The sequence below is a fragment of the Gymnodraco acuticeps genome, unplaced genomic scaffold (assembly GCF_902827175.1).
Source record: "Gymnodraco acuticeps unplaced genomic scaffold, fGymAcu1.1, whole genome shotgun sequence".
Taxonomy (NCBI): domain Eukaryota; kingdom Metazoa; phylum Chordata; class Actinopteri; order Perciformes; family Bathydraconidae; genus Gymnodraco; species Gymnodraco acuticeps.
Genome location: NW_022990224.1, coordinates 1185313 through 1202242, shown reverse-complemented (window position 1 = coordinate 1202242; position 16930 = coordinate 1185313). Strand labels below are relative to the sequence as shown.

Sequence of the window (16930 nt, the reverse complement as noted above, 5' to 3'; positions counted from 1 at the left end):
GGTGCACTGCTCTCAAGCAGATAGCAGAAGGAATACAGGAAGATGAGCCTCTGTTTCACTGGGAGATCATAAAGTGCTCACTGAATTGAGACACAAAAGCAGAGCAATTGGGGAGGTGAATTATGGCGCTCTGATGAAGAAGAGTTTTGAGCCAATCAGCGCTAATCTACAGTATCAGGATGCCTTTACACACCAGACATTCTGTGTCATAAAGAGAGGAGGAGAACGAGTCAGGAGGACATGTTCTTCTAGCTCTGGTACAAAGATAACATTTGAATTGAATGACCAGATGATTACAGATGTACAATTAATGATTGTTTTTGTATTCCCAATGAACAGATATGTGTTAAATAGTGGTGATAAATATATTTTGTCAGATCAGATTACACTTTCACACTAAACAAATAAATTAATTGATATTTTCAGATTTATAAGGTATTGAACAATAAGATATTTATAATATTATAACAGACAATGTTACTATCCTTAATCATTACCAGGTAACATGTACAACGAGGAAACCAGATTACAAGGCTCCCAATTCAGCGATTGAAATTGATTACAGTTGACACTCTGAATAAAGAACGGATGTTTTGATTTTTTCCTTTTCAGGTTGTTATACAATAAAATGTCTGATTCTTCCTTTTCAGATTGTTAAACATTTTGAGAATTGTTTAGTTTTCCCTTCAGATTTTGAAATGACATAATGATTGATAGTTTAAGTAATGTAATTATGTTATCATGCCTTACTCTTGAATAAAGCGTAATGAAGTAAACGTAAAGTAATGTTAAAGATTGAGGACACTGTAACTTTACAGATTACAGATTGATCGATTCATCACTGTGAATTTATACCTTAACTAGGAACCTTAGCTGGATCTCTCATGATTCTGATTTTATACCTCAATTGGATTTCTTATAATCCTAAATTCTAATTGTGTTTTAATAAGTAATTGCCTTGAAGTAAATCTTTGAGATGTAAGCTGATTTAGAATTTGTGTTTGATGAATGAGATTAACTGAGTGATAAATGATAAAAGATCTTATTTTTGAAACATATATTTTGCTATTATATTTTTGTATTTCATGTGTGTTTATTATTGTGCTTTTGACAAAAGATGCCAAACACTGAAGAGATGATTTTTCTATTATGGTTGACTGTGTTCAATCATGGTGATTGAAGTGTTTTCAATCTTGTTTACTTTTGATAATTGATGCATGCGAGTCCACCCAATTCTGAAGATGCTTATTGATTTAAGTATTGACTGAAATATTCTTAGACTAATGTTAATTTGTTATCATAAATTGATAAAAGGAGGGACTGTGAGAGAATATTTTAATCCAAGCTAATTGTGCTTAAAACTTTAGATAGTGAGATTCCTTATTTCTCTTTGTGTCTGTGAATCTGTCTCTTCTTTTCGATGGGGGAGGGCTCCCATTGCTCTGCAGTTTGGAGACAAAGAGCTCTTGTTTTTACATCTGGCAGTCATTAGAAATGAGCGCGGGCTCCTGTGGTCCCGCCCATCCGAAATAATGGGTTGGCGCTGTATGGTCCTTTGACCGGCAGAGTTGATATGGGTTTTCCCCCGACAGGAGGAGAACTTTATCAATCCTCCGACCGTTTGTTCGTTTGTTTGTTTAATTGTTTGTATTTAGAATAAACTCAGTGCTTTGGCTAACGACGATCCAGTCTCCTTCATTGAACTGAACATTGAAAGACAGAAGTTTCCTTCACAATATTCACATATTGTGTGATGAATGACATAAAATAGATTGCAATAAATCCCTTACAGATCAATGTAGATAAACTGTAAGAAGAAATGACTTTGACGTTTCCTTTTTCACAACTTTTTTGCCTCTGAACATAATTTAATAACATGTTTTTCTCCTACTCACTGGATCATACGTTATATTGTGAGATGATAGGAAACTGTGTAACTATTCTGCTTATGATAAATATTGTAAGAGCTGTGTGAAGAATCTGAGATCTTCAGTGGAAAAATGAAGATACTGCAGAAAGACAGAGAACGCAAGAGAGTTTGACCTTGGTTACACACACATGCACGCACACACACACACACACACACACACACACACACACACACGTTCTTTTTATATATTTTAGATAACTTAATAACATGTTTTTCTCATTCCACTATTGAACAGTTTGATGCTTGTACACCTCACATTCATGCTGATAAAGCATAATAAAAATGAATGTGAGAGTGAGTAGACAGTAGTGAGTCATATGCCCGATGTTACATAATCAGTCTGGGGAAGAAGCTACAGTAAGTGATGACCGCAGGTACGACCTTGTTGACATAAGGGGGCATTGAGTGAATACATTCAAATGTAACTTAAGCATTTAGAATCAGAATAATAATCATCTAAATCAGTTGTCCAGACTCCTGTTGCCTCAGGTCCCTGATTAAAATAAATGCTATTTATTTTCTGTGACGTAGTAGCAGGAATGTGTCTCGTACTCTCTGTTCACACAATGAATCATTGATGGCTTCCAGAGACGTTACTGAGAAGTGATTATTATTGCAGAGGGCTTTCGGTATGTGTGTGTCTCAGACAGTTAGTGAGTGTAGTCCCCCGTCTCCTCCTGAGAAAGAAAGAGAAAGTTCCAGTGATGTGACCGAGGAGCCAAGACGGCTGTCACAAATCCCATTGAGTGGGTGCTTGTCCGTTTCAATGTACATCTTTTCATTCACAAACTGAAGGGTGATGATTGATGGCGTATGTACACTTTCACTGTTCATCCCGGTGTCGCTGTGCCCCCCATGACCCCATGAAGCAGCGTCCTCAGATACCGGGAAAGCTGTCCACATATTCGCTTGATGACAGTGTTAAAGCCTGAGCACTTACATGCTCTCTGCTTGCAAGGTAAGTGTTTCTCTGGGAGGATGAAAATGCACGATCCTGTCGAGACAAAGAAGAGTAATTTGCTTTGATTTGAGTCTTTGTACCAGCTTCAATTGATGAGACAGAAGTCAAGAGAGCAAGTGGTGTTAAAAGCTGAAAACAGAGTCTTGTTTCTTTTTAACACCTATGTGTGTTCCCTTTGGGATCTGCTATTCACAAAGGTGCAATGGTGGAAAGTAAGTCAATTTACTCAAGTATTGTAATTTTCTGCACATATTTGTACTTTACTTGAGTATTTCCATTTAATGCTACTTTGACATTTCAGAGGCAAATATTGTACTTTTTATTCCATTATATGTATTTTAACACTCAGAGTTACTAGTTACTAGTAACTAGTTACATGGTATAATAAAGTATGGTACTTCTAATCTAGACAGTATTTCAAGTATAAATATTAAAATGCTCCTACATGTTTGAAAACAGGATAACATAATAGCCATAATAATATAATACTGTGAAAAGATCCATTCTTCCATCACTGCAACGGTGGGAGTGAGACGTAATCAGTGATATTTATAGGACAATTGTTTGACAAGTTTCTTGTTCTTGTAATTCTGTCTCATTGTCAAAACTGTGCTCAAAAACAACCACGCACTCCACAGCAGCTTGAACTGGGAGACCTCAGTGAACAAAGAGCACGGACTTGCTGTGCCTGAGGACACGAAAAAAACGAATCAATTAATTATCATGTTTAACCTCGATGAGCACAAGGATAAACATGAGAGGACCAAAACACAGAATGAACAGGGAGAGCCTTCAGGCCTGCAAAATATATCAGCAAGGTTCCAGGTGTTTTTATAAAACTGATAACCTTACAAAACATAATGCTAGTTTTTATATTGGTTCATAGCTCCAGACTGAGAGAACAAATAATGCTTTTGTAAGCAGTAACATGCAAAGGAATAGCAAGGCACAAATGAAGGCACATACTAACCCTAACCCTAAGCTGAAATAGGTGGAATAAAATACTATAAACTACTTTGTCATGGTCAAAATACAGGTTGTGAACTATATTCATCTTCACACCTTTCAGTGTCTGAAGTTCCTGAACTGTATAAGTAAAGGGAAAGCTTCTCATTGGGATTCAGTCAAAATAAAGGTCAAATATTCCAAAAATAGTTTAGGCAGAGAGGCCTGTGGTTTCATCGGGAGGGGGCTCACTACAGGGATTATTTCTCTCTATGCTCTGAGCTGCTTCACTACAAGATGCTCATTAATGTTCATGAATATAAAGAGAACAGTACATTGCTATGGCTGTTTACCTTTTCATGGGGTCTTTGACTGGCTGGCGGCCACATCGGCCATTTCTGCTGGTATGCCTACGTAAACGCCACCATAGTTCCTGAGAACAGAGGAGAAGAATGTAGCATTTAAAAGACAAAGGGATTGAGTTAGTGGTCGTTCTAAATTCAATACAGTTTCTCCTTTTAGCAATGCATTAGCTCTTTGAAGCTTTCTAACTGTTCTTGGAGGAAACCACACCTGTTTAAAAACAATCACATTACACTTTCCGTGATGTTGTCAGGCATTGATGAAGAGTGCATGGATTTTGTTTGTCTGATTTTTTCCTCTGGATATAAAAAGTGACATTGATGATGATAAAAAAATAGGAGTTGTAATCGTATTCTCACTGTACAAATATATTGATATGGTTAAAATGCACCCAACCGCAACCTCAAAAGCCTGAAAGAGGAATAAGACATTCAGAGGAAATTTGGAATTTTGATAAAATTAGCACAATACCTTCTTTTCTCATCGTCTACCGGGAGATCTTCTGTCCTGATTGAGAGAAGAAGCACAGGTCAGGTCAGCTCTTTTGGGGACACAGATTACATAAAAGCAAACACACACACACACACACACACACACACACATTGAGAACTCAACTGAGAGAGTGCATTGGCTCAGTTGCAGAATATTGGATGTATCTTTTTGGGGGGGAATTCTGCTTATTCTCATCTGACAACTGAATTGACAACTTTAGTTTCATCCAACTTCCAAGAACCTCCCCAGCTTGAGAAAATAATTTATATAAAAAAAGATAATCATTTTGCGGATGTATTATTATCACCTGTTCACATACAGGTCAAGGGTGTGTCTTTGTGTCTCTGTGTTTGTGTGTGTGTGTGTAATATAACAAAGTACAGTCCTAGGAAGCTGTGATTAGCTTCAGTGAGTCAGTGTTGTGCTGCTGTCAGCTCTCATGGGTCCTGTGCTGGCTGCTCAGATGGTTATCAAGGAGACACAAATGCTCCAAATGCTTTGGACATGCTGCCCCTCCCAAAGCTTTGATGAATGATAACTTTTTAAGGACAAACTGTCCTTCACATGACACTACGCAGAAACATGTTGGATTTGTATTTACTAAAGCAGGAACAAGCTCATACTGTATGACCATGAAGCCCAGCGGGGACCTGGTTGTATGGTCGAGTATCTTTGCTTTTTTCTTATTGACTAGTGAGGTCTTTGTTTTTCGGTCAACTATGTATGCTTTCATTCGGCTCGTAAACAGGATCCAAACAACTAACACTCTCACACAAGCAAAACATATATTTTCCAAGTCGGATTTTAGACACCTTGTTTTAGACACCGTGTTCACCTTGGATGATATAGTTATTTTCTTCATGCATTCTTCAAGTAATGCTTTGAAGAGCTGAAATAATACATTAATATAATGCATTTGACTAATATGACTAATGTACTTACACATCTTTTGACACATCTGCTGGCCCTGAAAACAGATGAAAAGGGCAATTAATTTTATGAAAATTATCTAAGGATGTATGTGATCATACTAATAAATGCCTTCATTCAACAGCCATAGGATGTGAATCATAGGCTTTTATGAATAAACAAAGACATATTAAGAGTGGTAATTTTACAATACATCACATTTCAAAAGAAAACGTATCTAGCAGCAGTCTGGTGAGGTGTTGAGTTATCGTAAAGCAAATCAGAATGACCTTAAATACATTTAAAACGCCTACATTTCTGTTCAGGTTTCTATTAATACAGTACAATAGAGTACATGTCAAGGTTTTCGCAGATCGCACTTGAAGTTTGCAGTATACAAAATTGTCACATTATATCATATCAGTTTGATCCACACAGTCATCAAACCTTTTAGTTTGTTTTCCAGTATAATTACACATAACCAAAGCACAAACATAAATGTTTTAATGATTTTTGTGGTTTTCAGTATACAGAAACACTTTCGAAAAACATTTCACAACTTGTCTCTGTGGACATGTTGTAAACGGATAAAAGGCATGCAGTTTGAATGCCTCTAATTCCAAATTACAACAGCTCATCCCAATTCTGTTTGACACATCTATGGTCCAACAACAGCTCATTCTTTGCTGAACCAAATGCAGTCCACTAAGCAGGATTTGAATCAAAATGAGATCACAGTGCATTCAGTAGGAGGATAATCATCCTGCCTGTACAGTATCACAATGACAACAGCGGAAGAACAACCCCCTCAATAATACCCTTTATTGGGTTTTTAATGCCATTTTGTTTTAATGTAGACATGTACCTTCAAAAAGAACACTCCACATGTAAGATGTCTGGGCGGAAAGAGTAGAACATTTAAATTACTCAGAAAGTCAGTAAATGTGATCCTTGTTAAAGGAAAGGAGAGCTTTTTCACAGTAAATGTTTAAGTCAGCTGACATGACACAGAGCCTATTCAGTTGCCTGACAAAAGCTCATTCATACCCACATCTGGGTGCATAAGACTAGGGATGAGCAATGTGATATAGAGGCGGCCATTTGAGCTTGGTAAGTTTTGAATTGAAACATTCTAGTATGAATTGAAAGCTTGGAAGCTTACAACTTAGGATAATCATATTTTACTTTAACCTTACTATTTAGGATTTAAAAGGCTTTTTTATTTGAGTGTTCTCATTTTCACGTTTTAACATTGTATTAATGAGTGAGAGAAAGAGTGTTGTGACATGCAACAAAGGTTTAAAAAGTGGAAGCAAACACGGGATATTGCGGTTAAATGGCATATGGTACAACCACTCAGCTAAAAACACGCTCAAGGGAATTCTTCACCTTTTTAACATTTACTGTCTAAGCAATATTAAATCAGAAAAACTGGGTAGTAACACCTTACATTATAGTCTTACATAGATATAATGATTTTTAAATGCTTTCAAATGTACAGTAATTGTTAACGATTATAACATGTCCGATTAAGTCATGTATTATATATATAAATACAAAATGTTATTTATATTGTTATCCAATATTCACACATAGGAAGACTTTTAGCTTTTTTTTTTAAATGCCTCAATTTTGCCTCACCTACATCCTAATTAGTGTTAAAGGTTTAGTTACTTTGAGAGACAAATGTGAGGTTAATAGCAATTAAACACATAAAACATAGATGAGTTGTGACATTTTCCTTTTATTGAATATTGTATCTTTACTACAGAAAATAACAGTGTGGGGAAACAATGTCCTTTGATTCTGGCCTGATGTCAACTGGCATTGACATATAAGTGCAACCATAAGTCAAAGTGACAGGATGTCACATGTTCTTGACATTGTGCCGACCGCTGACCCCTAAGAAGAAACGGAAAAAGACCAGCTGTACACAACTGACCACAGCTGGTGGATTCATGGACAAACAAGCCACACACACAACAAACTCAGACACCTTCTCAGGTGTTGTTTACAGAAATTGTAACCTGAAAGATGTATGTAAAGGAAAAAAACAACAACCCTGGATCACATTTCCCAGTAGCTGGCTGAGGCTCTGCTAACGTGCCTGGCAAGCACTAATTAGGTACCTGCAAGCAAACACACCCATTTACACCAGCATGCACAGACACCCTACTGCTTTTAATGGCCTTTGGTGGTGAGGTAATCCTGCAGATACTTAAATCTAATTTTTGCCCCAATTTGACCATGGTCCCTAGAGATTTGTACAGTATAATTTAAAACAGGTATTGTATCAGGGTGAATCAACAGAGAGAGATGTGTGTTATTTGAGGACAAGTCATTCAGGCTTTATACAAGAAACCTGCTCAATGGTCAAAGGCACTACAGCTGCTTGTCTTTCATACTGTAAATCCATGGAAACAAGGACAAACATACCAGAGAAAGAAACACAATAAAAATAATAATAAGTGAGAAAAACACATTAAAACCTGTTAGCTATGGTGGACATCCTTTGTGTGAATATAGACGTTAACATTATAATAACAGTATAGGGTCATAATCACTATCAAAGCGAGACATTCCTGAGGCTACTTCTCTGTTGTTCTGTCAATGGCTTTTTAAAAATACATATTTTTCATGATGAGACACACACATACATGATGATGCAAAGGTTGTCGATTTTTTATGAATGAAATCAAGGCATTGAGAGCCACACACAGACATGGGCATCTCAAGACAAGGGTAACCCCCACACACTTCATTTACATTCAAAACACTCTCTCTCCTTGGTGCAGATACAGTGACAACTCTCCCTCACACTCTCCCTCGTTTTCATACAAACACACATATTCCCTAAAAACACTCACCCCCTCCTGCCGTGTTGGTGCCTGCGGAATTGCCACAACCCATTTTGCATCGATGCCACGGTCCAACAATGTGTAGACGTTTAAGAAGAAGAAGAAGAAGAAGAAGAAGAAGAAGAACGAAAGAAGGGAACCCCAAAACACATTGGGGAGAGGGGGGAGAAAGTGAAAGAAGGTCAGAGAAATGTCTCCCACTGACTGTAAGACAGGGATCTCCTATGGTCCTATCCCCTTCCTCTCTTTTCAGTCTTGTGCCTATCCTCTCTGCAAACCAATGGAGAGCTGAGAGTGAAGTGAAAGCATGGAGAGAGAGCCTTTTATACACACACATACAGTATACACACACACTAGAAGAGAGGATGAGAGAGAGGGGAGAGAGAGGAGAGAAAGATGCTATGCCCTCACATGATTTGCTCTTTTCCTCCACCCTGACAAGGTTGCCCGGGAAACCGGGGGAAAGTAGGCGGAGGGTGGGGAGACACTCAACCAATAGCAAGCTTCCTTTTTTTATATAAAGGTATAGGGGAAAAGGAAATACATTTAAGGGACATTAATATTTTTGGCCTTTGTTTGTTTGTGTTTGTGTGTTTGTGTGTGTGTGTGGGACATCTTGCAAAATCCTACATACCTTCAAAACATATAGGACCTTTATTCATGCTTTACACAAACACAGACACAGAAACGGCTCACTTTTTCGAGCAATTATAGATAGCAAGGAGCTGAAAAACCCTCTGTCTGTAATTTAACCACAAGGGTTAGCACAGGTCAGTTAAAAAGACCCCAACCAATATAAACTCAATCTCTTCTTCAATCGAGCCATTGTTTGCTCTTACAGGAAGAGGGGAGTCATATGAATGGAGTTTAGACGACAGGATGCATTGCATTATCACAACGCTGCAGGGGAAACAATTCTCACACTCAGTCAGTGGTCTTATGATGTTAGGTGTGGCTGAGAGTCAAGATTTTGACATTGAAAAAAACATGCTTTTTCTCTTTCAAAGCCTTCAAACAAAAAATCTGAGTTTCCATGTAAGCCCTATTAAATTGTTCTCTCATAAAAGTCTGTGCGCAACAGTAGACATAGCAACAGGAAAAGCATTTTCTAAAGGAAAGTAATTTTTTTCACAGTATCAGATTAGACTATGTTTAATATGGAAGCCTATTTGCGCCACAGGAAAAAAACAAAACAACCTGTAAGTCATTAAAATGACTTAGCTATCTCATTATAATGACTTAATTATCTCATTATATTGACTTAATATCTCATTATATTGACTTAGTTATCTCATTATATTGACTTAATATCTCATTATATTGACTTAATATCTCATTATATTGACTTAATATCTCATTATAATGACTTAGCTATCTCATTATATTGACTTAATATCTCATTATATTGACTTAATATCTCATTATATTGACTTAGTTATCTCATTATATTGACTTAATATCTCATTATATTGACTTAATATCTCATTATATTGACTTAGTTATCTCATTATATTGACTTAATATCTCATTATATTGACTTAATATCTCATTATATTGACTTAATATCTCATTATATTGACTTAGTTATCTCATTATATTGACTTAATATCTCATTATATTGACTTAATATCTCATTATATTGACTTAATATCTCATTATATTGACTTAATATCTCATTATAATGACTTAGCTATCTCATTATATTGACTTAATATCTCATATTGACTTAATATCTCATTATATTGACTTAATATCTCATTATATTGACTTAATATCTCATTATATTGACTTAATATCTCATTATATTGACTTAATATCTCATTATAATGACTTAGCTATCTCATTATATTGACTTAATATCTTATATTGACTTAATATCTCATTATATTGACTTAATATCTCATTATATTGACTTAGTTATCTCATTATATTGACTTAATATCTCATTATATTGACTTAATATCTCATTATATTGACTTAGTTATCTCATTATATTGACTTAATATCTCATTATATTGACTTAATATCTCATTATATTGACTTAATATCTCATTATATTGACTTAGTTATCTCATTATATTGACTTAATATCTCATTATATTGACTTAATATCTCATTATATTGACTTAATATCTCATTATAATGACTTAGCTATCTCATTATATTGACTTAATATCTCATATTGACTTAATATCTCATTATATTGACTTAATATCTCATTATATTGACTTAGTTATCTCATTATATTGACTTAATATCTCATTATATTGACTTAATATCTCATTATAATGACTTAGCTATCTCATTATATTGACTTAATATCTCATTATATTGACTTAATATCTCATTATATTGACTTAATATCTCATATTGACTTAATATCTCATTATATTGACTTAATATCTCATTATATTGACTTAATATCTCATTATATTGACTTAGCTATCTCATTATATTGACTTAATATCTCATTATATTGACTTAATATCTCATTATATTGACTTAGTCATCTCATTATAATGACTTAGTTATCTCATTATAATGACTTAGCTATCTCATTATATTGACTTAGTTATCTCATTATATTGACTTAATATCTCATTATATTGACTTAATATCTCATTATATTGACTTAGTTATCTCATTATATTGACTTAGTTATCTCATTATATTGACTTAATATCTCAAATCAGGCCTCCCTCAGTAGACACACATTTAGGTGGCGCAGCGTATGTTTCGGAGAGATATGGGAGTGGGATAGGCTTGACGTGTTATTGAGCTCAACCTTGTCTTCTAAGAAGGTAACAGTAAAAACGGTGCCTACTTCCAGTGGAGCCACGAGGGGTAGAGCGCTGGTTTGTCCTTGCTTCCTTTTTGTTTTGTTTTCTTTCATTTGAGCCACCGTGCCACATTAGACTTCCTCCATTCATGTAACGCAGTAAACAGAGTCGATGTGACCCTCTAAAACATGCAGGCCTAAAGGATATATACATAAAGATACACTATGGTCCACTCGGATAGTTTGCCAGCTGATGTAGTTTAGCCAATTGTTTGCAAGTGTTTTGATCGAACAGGAAAAGTTGTACTGTTGTAGATATTTGATAGTGTGTGTGACGTACTATGCAAGAGGAAACAGGCCATCATCAATAGCCATAATGTCCATTATCGCCCACCTCATTAAACTTCGTGGAGTCCTCCCTCTAAAAAGAAATTGCACCATATATTTGATTTCACATTTAGTTTTATGACATTTTTAAACTGAGGCGCAGTACAGTGTATGTAAATCAGTTTGTATATAGAGAATTAATGATTGTAACTGTATGATGGTCTGTAGGGCATTATACTGAAACACATTGCTTACCTGAAGACTTGAGACAAATCTCTCTTTTCTCTCTACTGACGTTTGTTTGGCCTCTCAGTCAGACTCTTTCTTTTTTTTACGTTTCCTTGTACCTAGGCCTTCTCTCGTATTTGGACATGTTATATATTGTATAATCTACACCTGAAGCACTATGGTATAGCAAACTAACACAAAAGCTGGTCAATGTTATGTGTAATCTATTTAAAGAGGCATTTATAGACACTATATAGGCCCACACGCGCTCATCTGCAGATGATAAAATCCTTTTTTAAATGATCTATAATTGGCTGATGTTTGAAATAAAGCTGAGTTTCTTGTGGCTTCAGTGATAGTACAGTATACATGTTGCTGTGTTTAAGTGTTTGATGTCCGGAAAACACTCAGAAACAATCCAGTGGGTACAGCTACAGTCACAAACAAATACATATATGATTGTAAAGATATACGTTTGATTAGGAGTCATAATACAGTGTATGCTTTGACCTTGGTATATATTCAGTATCCAAACAAGGCCTGATTTATCCTCTCATATTACCAAAACTTATACGTCAATATAATGAGATAACTAAGTCAATATAATGAGATAACTAAGTCAATATAATGAGATATTAAGTCAATATAATGAGATAACTAAGTCAATATAATGAGATATTAAGTCAATATAATGAGATAACTAAGTCAATATAATGAGATAACTAAGTCAATATAATGAGATATTAAGTCAATATAATGAGATAACTAAGTCAATATAATGAGATATTAAGTCAATATAATGAGATAACTAAGTCAATATAATGAGATAACTAAGTCAATATAATGAGATATTAAGTCAATATAATGAGATAACTAAGTCAATATAATGAGATATTAAGTCAATATAATGAGATAACTAAGTCAATATAATGAGATATTAAGTCAATATAATGAGATAACTAAGTCAATATAATGAGATATTAAGTCAATATAATGAGATAGTAAGTCAATATAATGAGATATTAAGTCAATATAATGAGATAACTAAGTCAATATAATGAGATATTAAGTCAATATAATGAGATAACTAAGTCAATATAATGAGATAACTAAGTCAATATAATGAGATATTAAGTCAATATAATGAGATAACTAAGTCAATATAATGAGATAACTAAGTCAATATAATGAGATAACTAAGTCAATATAATGAGATATTAAGTCAATATAATGAGATAGTAAGTCAATATAATGAGATATTAAGTCAATATAATGAGATAACTAAGTCAATATAATGAGATAACTAAGTCAATATAATGAGATATTAAGTCAATATAATGAGATAACTAAGTCAATATAATGAGATAACTAAGTCAATATAATGAGATATTAAGTCAATATAATGAGATATTAAGTCAATATAATGAGATATTTAAGTCAATATAATGAGATAACTAAGTCAATATAATGAGATAACTAAGTCAATATAATGAGATAACTAAGTCAATATAATGAGATATTAAGTCAATATAATGAGATAACTAAGTCAATATAATGAGATATTAAGTCAATATAATGAGATAACTAAGTCAATATAATGAGATATTAAGTCAATATAATGAGATAACTAAGTCAATATAATGAGATATTAAGTCAATATAATGAGATAACTAAGTCAATATAATGAGATAACTAAGTCAATATAATGAGATAACTAAGTCAATATAATGAGATATTAAGTCAATATAATGAGATAGTAAGTCAATATAATGAGATATTAAGTCAATATAATGAGATAACTAAGTCAATATAATGAGATAACTAAGTCAATATAATGAGATATTAAGTCAATATAATGAGATAACTAAGTCAATATAATGAGATAACTAAGTCAATATAATGAGATATTAAGTCAATATAATGAGATATTAAGTCAATATAATGAGATATTTAAGTCAATATAATGAGATAACTAAGTCAATATAATGAGATATTAAGTCAATATAATGAGATAACTAAGTCAATATAATGAGATAACTAAGTCAATATAATGAGATATTAAGTCAATATAATGAGATATTAAGTCAATATAATGAGATATTAAGTCAATATAATGAGATAACTAAGTCAATATAATGAGATATTAAGTCAATATAATGAGATAACTAAGTCAATATAATGAGATATTAAGTCAATATAATGAGATATTAAGTCAATATAATGAGATATTAAGTCAATATAATGAGATAACTAAGTCAATATAATGAGATATTAAGTCAATATAATGAGATAGTAAGTCAATATAATGAGATATTAAGTCAATATAATGAGATAACTAAGTCAATATAATGAGATATTAAGTCAATATAATGATATATTAAGTCAATATAATGAGATATTAAGTCAATATAATGAGATATTAAGTCAATATAATGAGATAACTAAGTCATTATAATGACTTACAGGATTTTTAAAAAACATTTCCTGTGGCGCAAACAGGCTTCCATAGTTTAACCTACCTTAAGGGACACTTATTAACTTTCTGGCAGAGAGTTGAATGAGTAGATTAATAAGCCTAACTCAACAGTATGTCAGTTAGCTTAGCTTAGCACAAAGACTGGAAACAGGGGGATACAGACCCAATAAAGCCCTGCCCACCAGCTCCTCTAAAGCACATATCACACATTATCTGTCATGTTATGTTTAATTTGTACAGAAAACAAAACCTAAATATTACTATTTTACCAGAGGTTGTGTGCAAGGCACAATGAGCAGAATGTAAACAACTGTAACAAATAAATGTTGGCATATTTCAAGTGGATGGATAACCACAGAAGTTACCCCACAGGATGAATCCTACAAACTTTGATGACTTTATGAGTTCCACATTCAGTCTTTAACGACAACATGTTTCTACTTGTTGTCATTAGGCCTACAGTAATTGACTTACATAATGTTGAGTACTGTCCCAGTCACAAGATGTTCACCCTAACAATTCTTTGAATCATGGTCAGCTGAATCCCTGTTTTGTTTCAGAGTTAGTTCCACTGATGTTAAGCATATCTTTTTATAGGCCAGACTTAGCCGAGCCAGCACACAATTAATTATAAGTCAGTACTGACAGGGCTTATCTAAATTAGAGCCAGAACTTACCCAATTAAAAAACACAAGCCCATTGGGGAGGAAAGAATGTTCTCCTGCTCAGGCTGCCTAGGAGCTTGATGATGAGGGACAATGCTTGTCACGGCTTGCCTATTATTGAGACACATAACAACAAGACATGACAATCCTAAAAAGTCAAATAAACCTAAAATGTCTTGGATCAAGTCAAATAAATTAGACAACTTCAAAGTTATGTCCCTGACAACAGGCTATTGTTGTTCTCATAATAGACCAGATAACATTGGAAACCAATGAAGTTATATAGTTCAGTTCTGAGATTTTTTCATTTAATTGGATTAAATTCTCATAATCAGTAGAACACATAACCACATTTGTATTGGAGTAGCGACTATGATAAGATAAGCTCGTCAAAGTTATGTAACAAATAGCTAAAGGTAAACCATTGTTTGGGGGAAAAGTATATGTGGCAACCTCAACTTTTCTACTAAAGTGCCGATTAAAAATGTTGGGCAAAAATATAATTGTAACAACATACCAAAAGTCAATAGAAAATAAATCACGTAAAAGTCAGTGCTATGAACTGGATGTGAACTCAAATCCAGCCTTAACAGGCAAATCACTAAAACAGCATGCTTTATGCAACCATTTAAGAAGCTGTTGACTGTAAATTAATACAACAAATACTAAATACACTGTAATTTCATTATTAAACAGGAGAACATGCCATCTCATACTGAAATGTAATGAATCATATATTTAAATCCATGCCTGCATCAGTTTTCTTCTTGTCGAATTAAGGTTTTTGGAAGCATTGGAGGTGAATGTAACCATGGGTTCTTACAGGGCGCTCTTTATGGTGGCAGGTATGAATTAGATGAAATGACATGAACGTAAAAGAGGAGGCATGAGATTTAAAAACACAGTCTGTCAGAATATCTGACATTTCGAGAGGAAACTGCTTATTTTATCATCCAGCAAGGGATCAGTCAAGGAAGGGATTTCCCCCCCAGATGTGAGCAGCCTCTGCAGGAAGGGTGACATAATTAGAGAGCCAGTAGCTTTCAGTTTATTCAGTACATTACGTGCTCTGCCTTCAATGGACAAATCAAGACAAGAGGTTTTTTGATGAATCCATTGCTCATTGTTAAAATAACAACATTATTATTCAACCTTTTGTTGAGAAAAGTTATCAAGATGCATAATAATCTACACAATAGGCTTATCTTTTGAAAGAGTCTCATTCTCAAGTGACAATATGTCATTTTTATTAAAGATTTGATTCAATTAATTTGCAGACACATCTCACTTAATTGCACTATACAGTACTCGAGAATACCCATTTGATATACTTAATGCTTGTATTAGTCAACATTTTTAAATGATTTGTATGTGTGCTCGTACTGTATAATTTACTCTAGACTTTTCAAATGTATATTAAAATCTATTATCAGTATTAAAAATATAACAATATAATATATTAAAAATATAACGAAATGTACGCAATTTTACTTTTTACACTATAAGTACATTTTACTGCTGATATTTCTTTATATTCAATTTACATTTTGACTTGCAATGGAGTGTTTAGATTGGAAATGTAATAGCAGAGTATCATTTTAGTTAACACATTAGTAAAGATATGTAGTTTCACAGTCTTTCCACCACTGTAGGAATAGAGAGTTCCCACTCTTTTAAACCTTTGGTCAACCATTAACTTAAGATATATTTGACCTTGAAATAGTATTGTATTGTTGTGATGTGATGTTGTGCATTCAGTCATTTTGTAGAGTTTTTTCAAGGCAGTATTACATATTGCAATTCTTCAACTGTCCACAAGAGGTCCCTGTTGATACTGAAATTGTAAAAACGTTAACCTACAACTACGTTATATTTTACGTAAACAACTACTATGAAGCTCTGCTATAAAACAGATCACATGGTAAGAAAATAAGTAAGTCAAATATAAAACAATACAAGCATACACTAAAGAAAGTTCACAATTTTTAACTATTTCT

General features: G+C 33.8%; 1 protein-coding gene across 3 annotated transcripts; it reads right to left on the bottom strand.

The window, feature by feature from the left end:
• Positions 1–2097: 2097 nt before the first annotated feature.
• Positions 2098–8752, bottom strand: LOC117547869 (overexpressed in colon carcinoma 1 protein). 3 transcript variants are annotated; one of them, XR_004569251.1, is made up of 5 exons: positions 8468–8752; positions 5634–5658; positions 4671–4701; positions 4190–4269; positions 2098–2924 (listed from the first exon to the last, which is right to left on the bottom strand). XR_004569251.1 is itself a non-coding variant. In XM_034218758.1 (5 exons), exons 1-4 carry the CDS (start codon positions 8508–8510, stop codon positions 4194–4196), a joined length of 180 nt encoding a protein of 59 aa, XP_034074649.1. In that variant the 5' UTR covers positions 8511–8752; the 3' UTR covers positions 2098–2924; positions 4190–4193. The 3 variants fall into 3 exon arrangements, 2 of the variants coding, with proteins under 2 accessions (XP_034074649.1, XP_034074650.1); XM_034218758.1 differs by having other exon boundaries at positions 4671–4706; XM_034218759.1 differs by lacking the exon at positions 2098–2924 and adding an exon at positions 3336–3579 and having other exon boundaries at positions 4671–4706.
• Positions 8753–16930: the final 8178 nt, after the last annotated feature.

Coding starts and splice junctions, on each gene's coding strand:
- LOC117547869 (XM_034218758.1), bottom strand. CDS start 8,510: ATGGGTTGTGGCAATTCCGCAGGCACCAACACGGCAGGAGGGG. Junction 4,707..5,633: donor GCAGATGTGTCAAAAGATGT/GTAAGTACATTA, acceptor TCTCTCAATCAG/GACAGAAGATCTCCCGGTAG. Junction 4,270..4,670: donor GTAGACGATGAGAAAAGAAG/GTATTGTGCTAA, acceptor CTCTGTTCTCAG/GAACTATGGTGGCGTTTACG.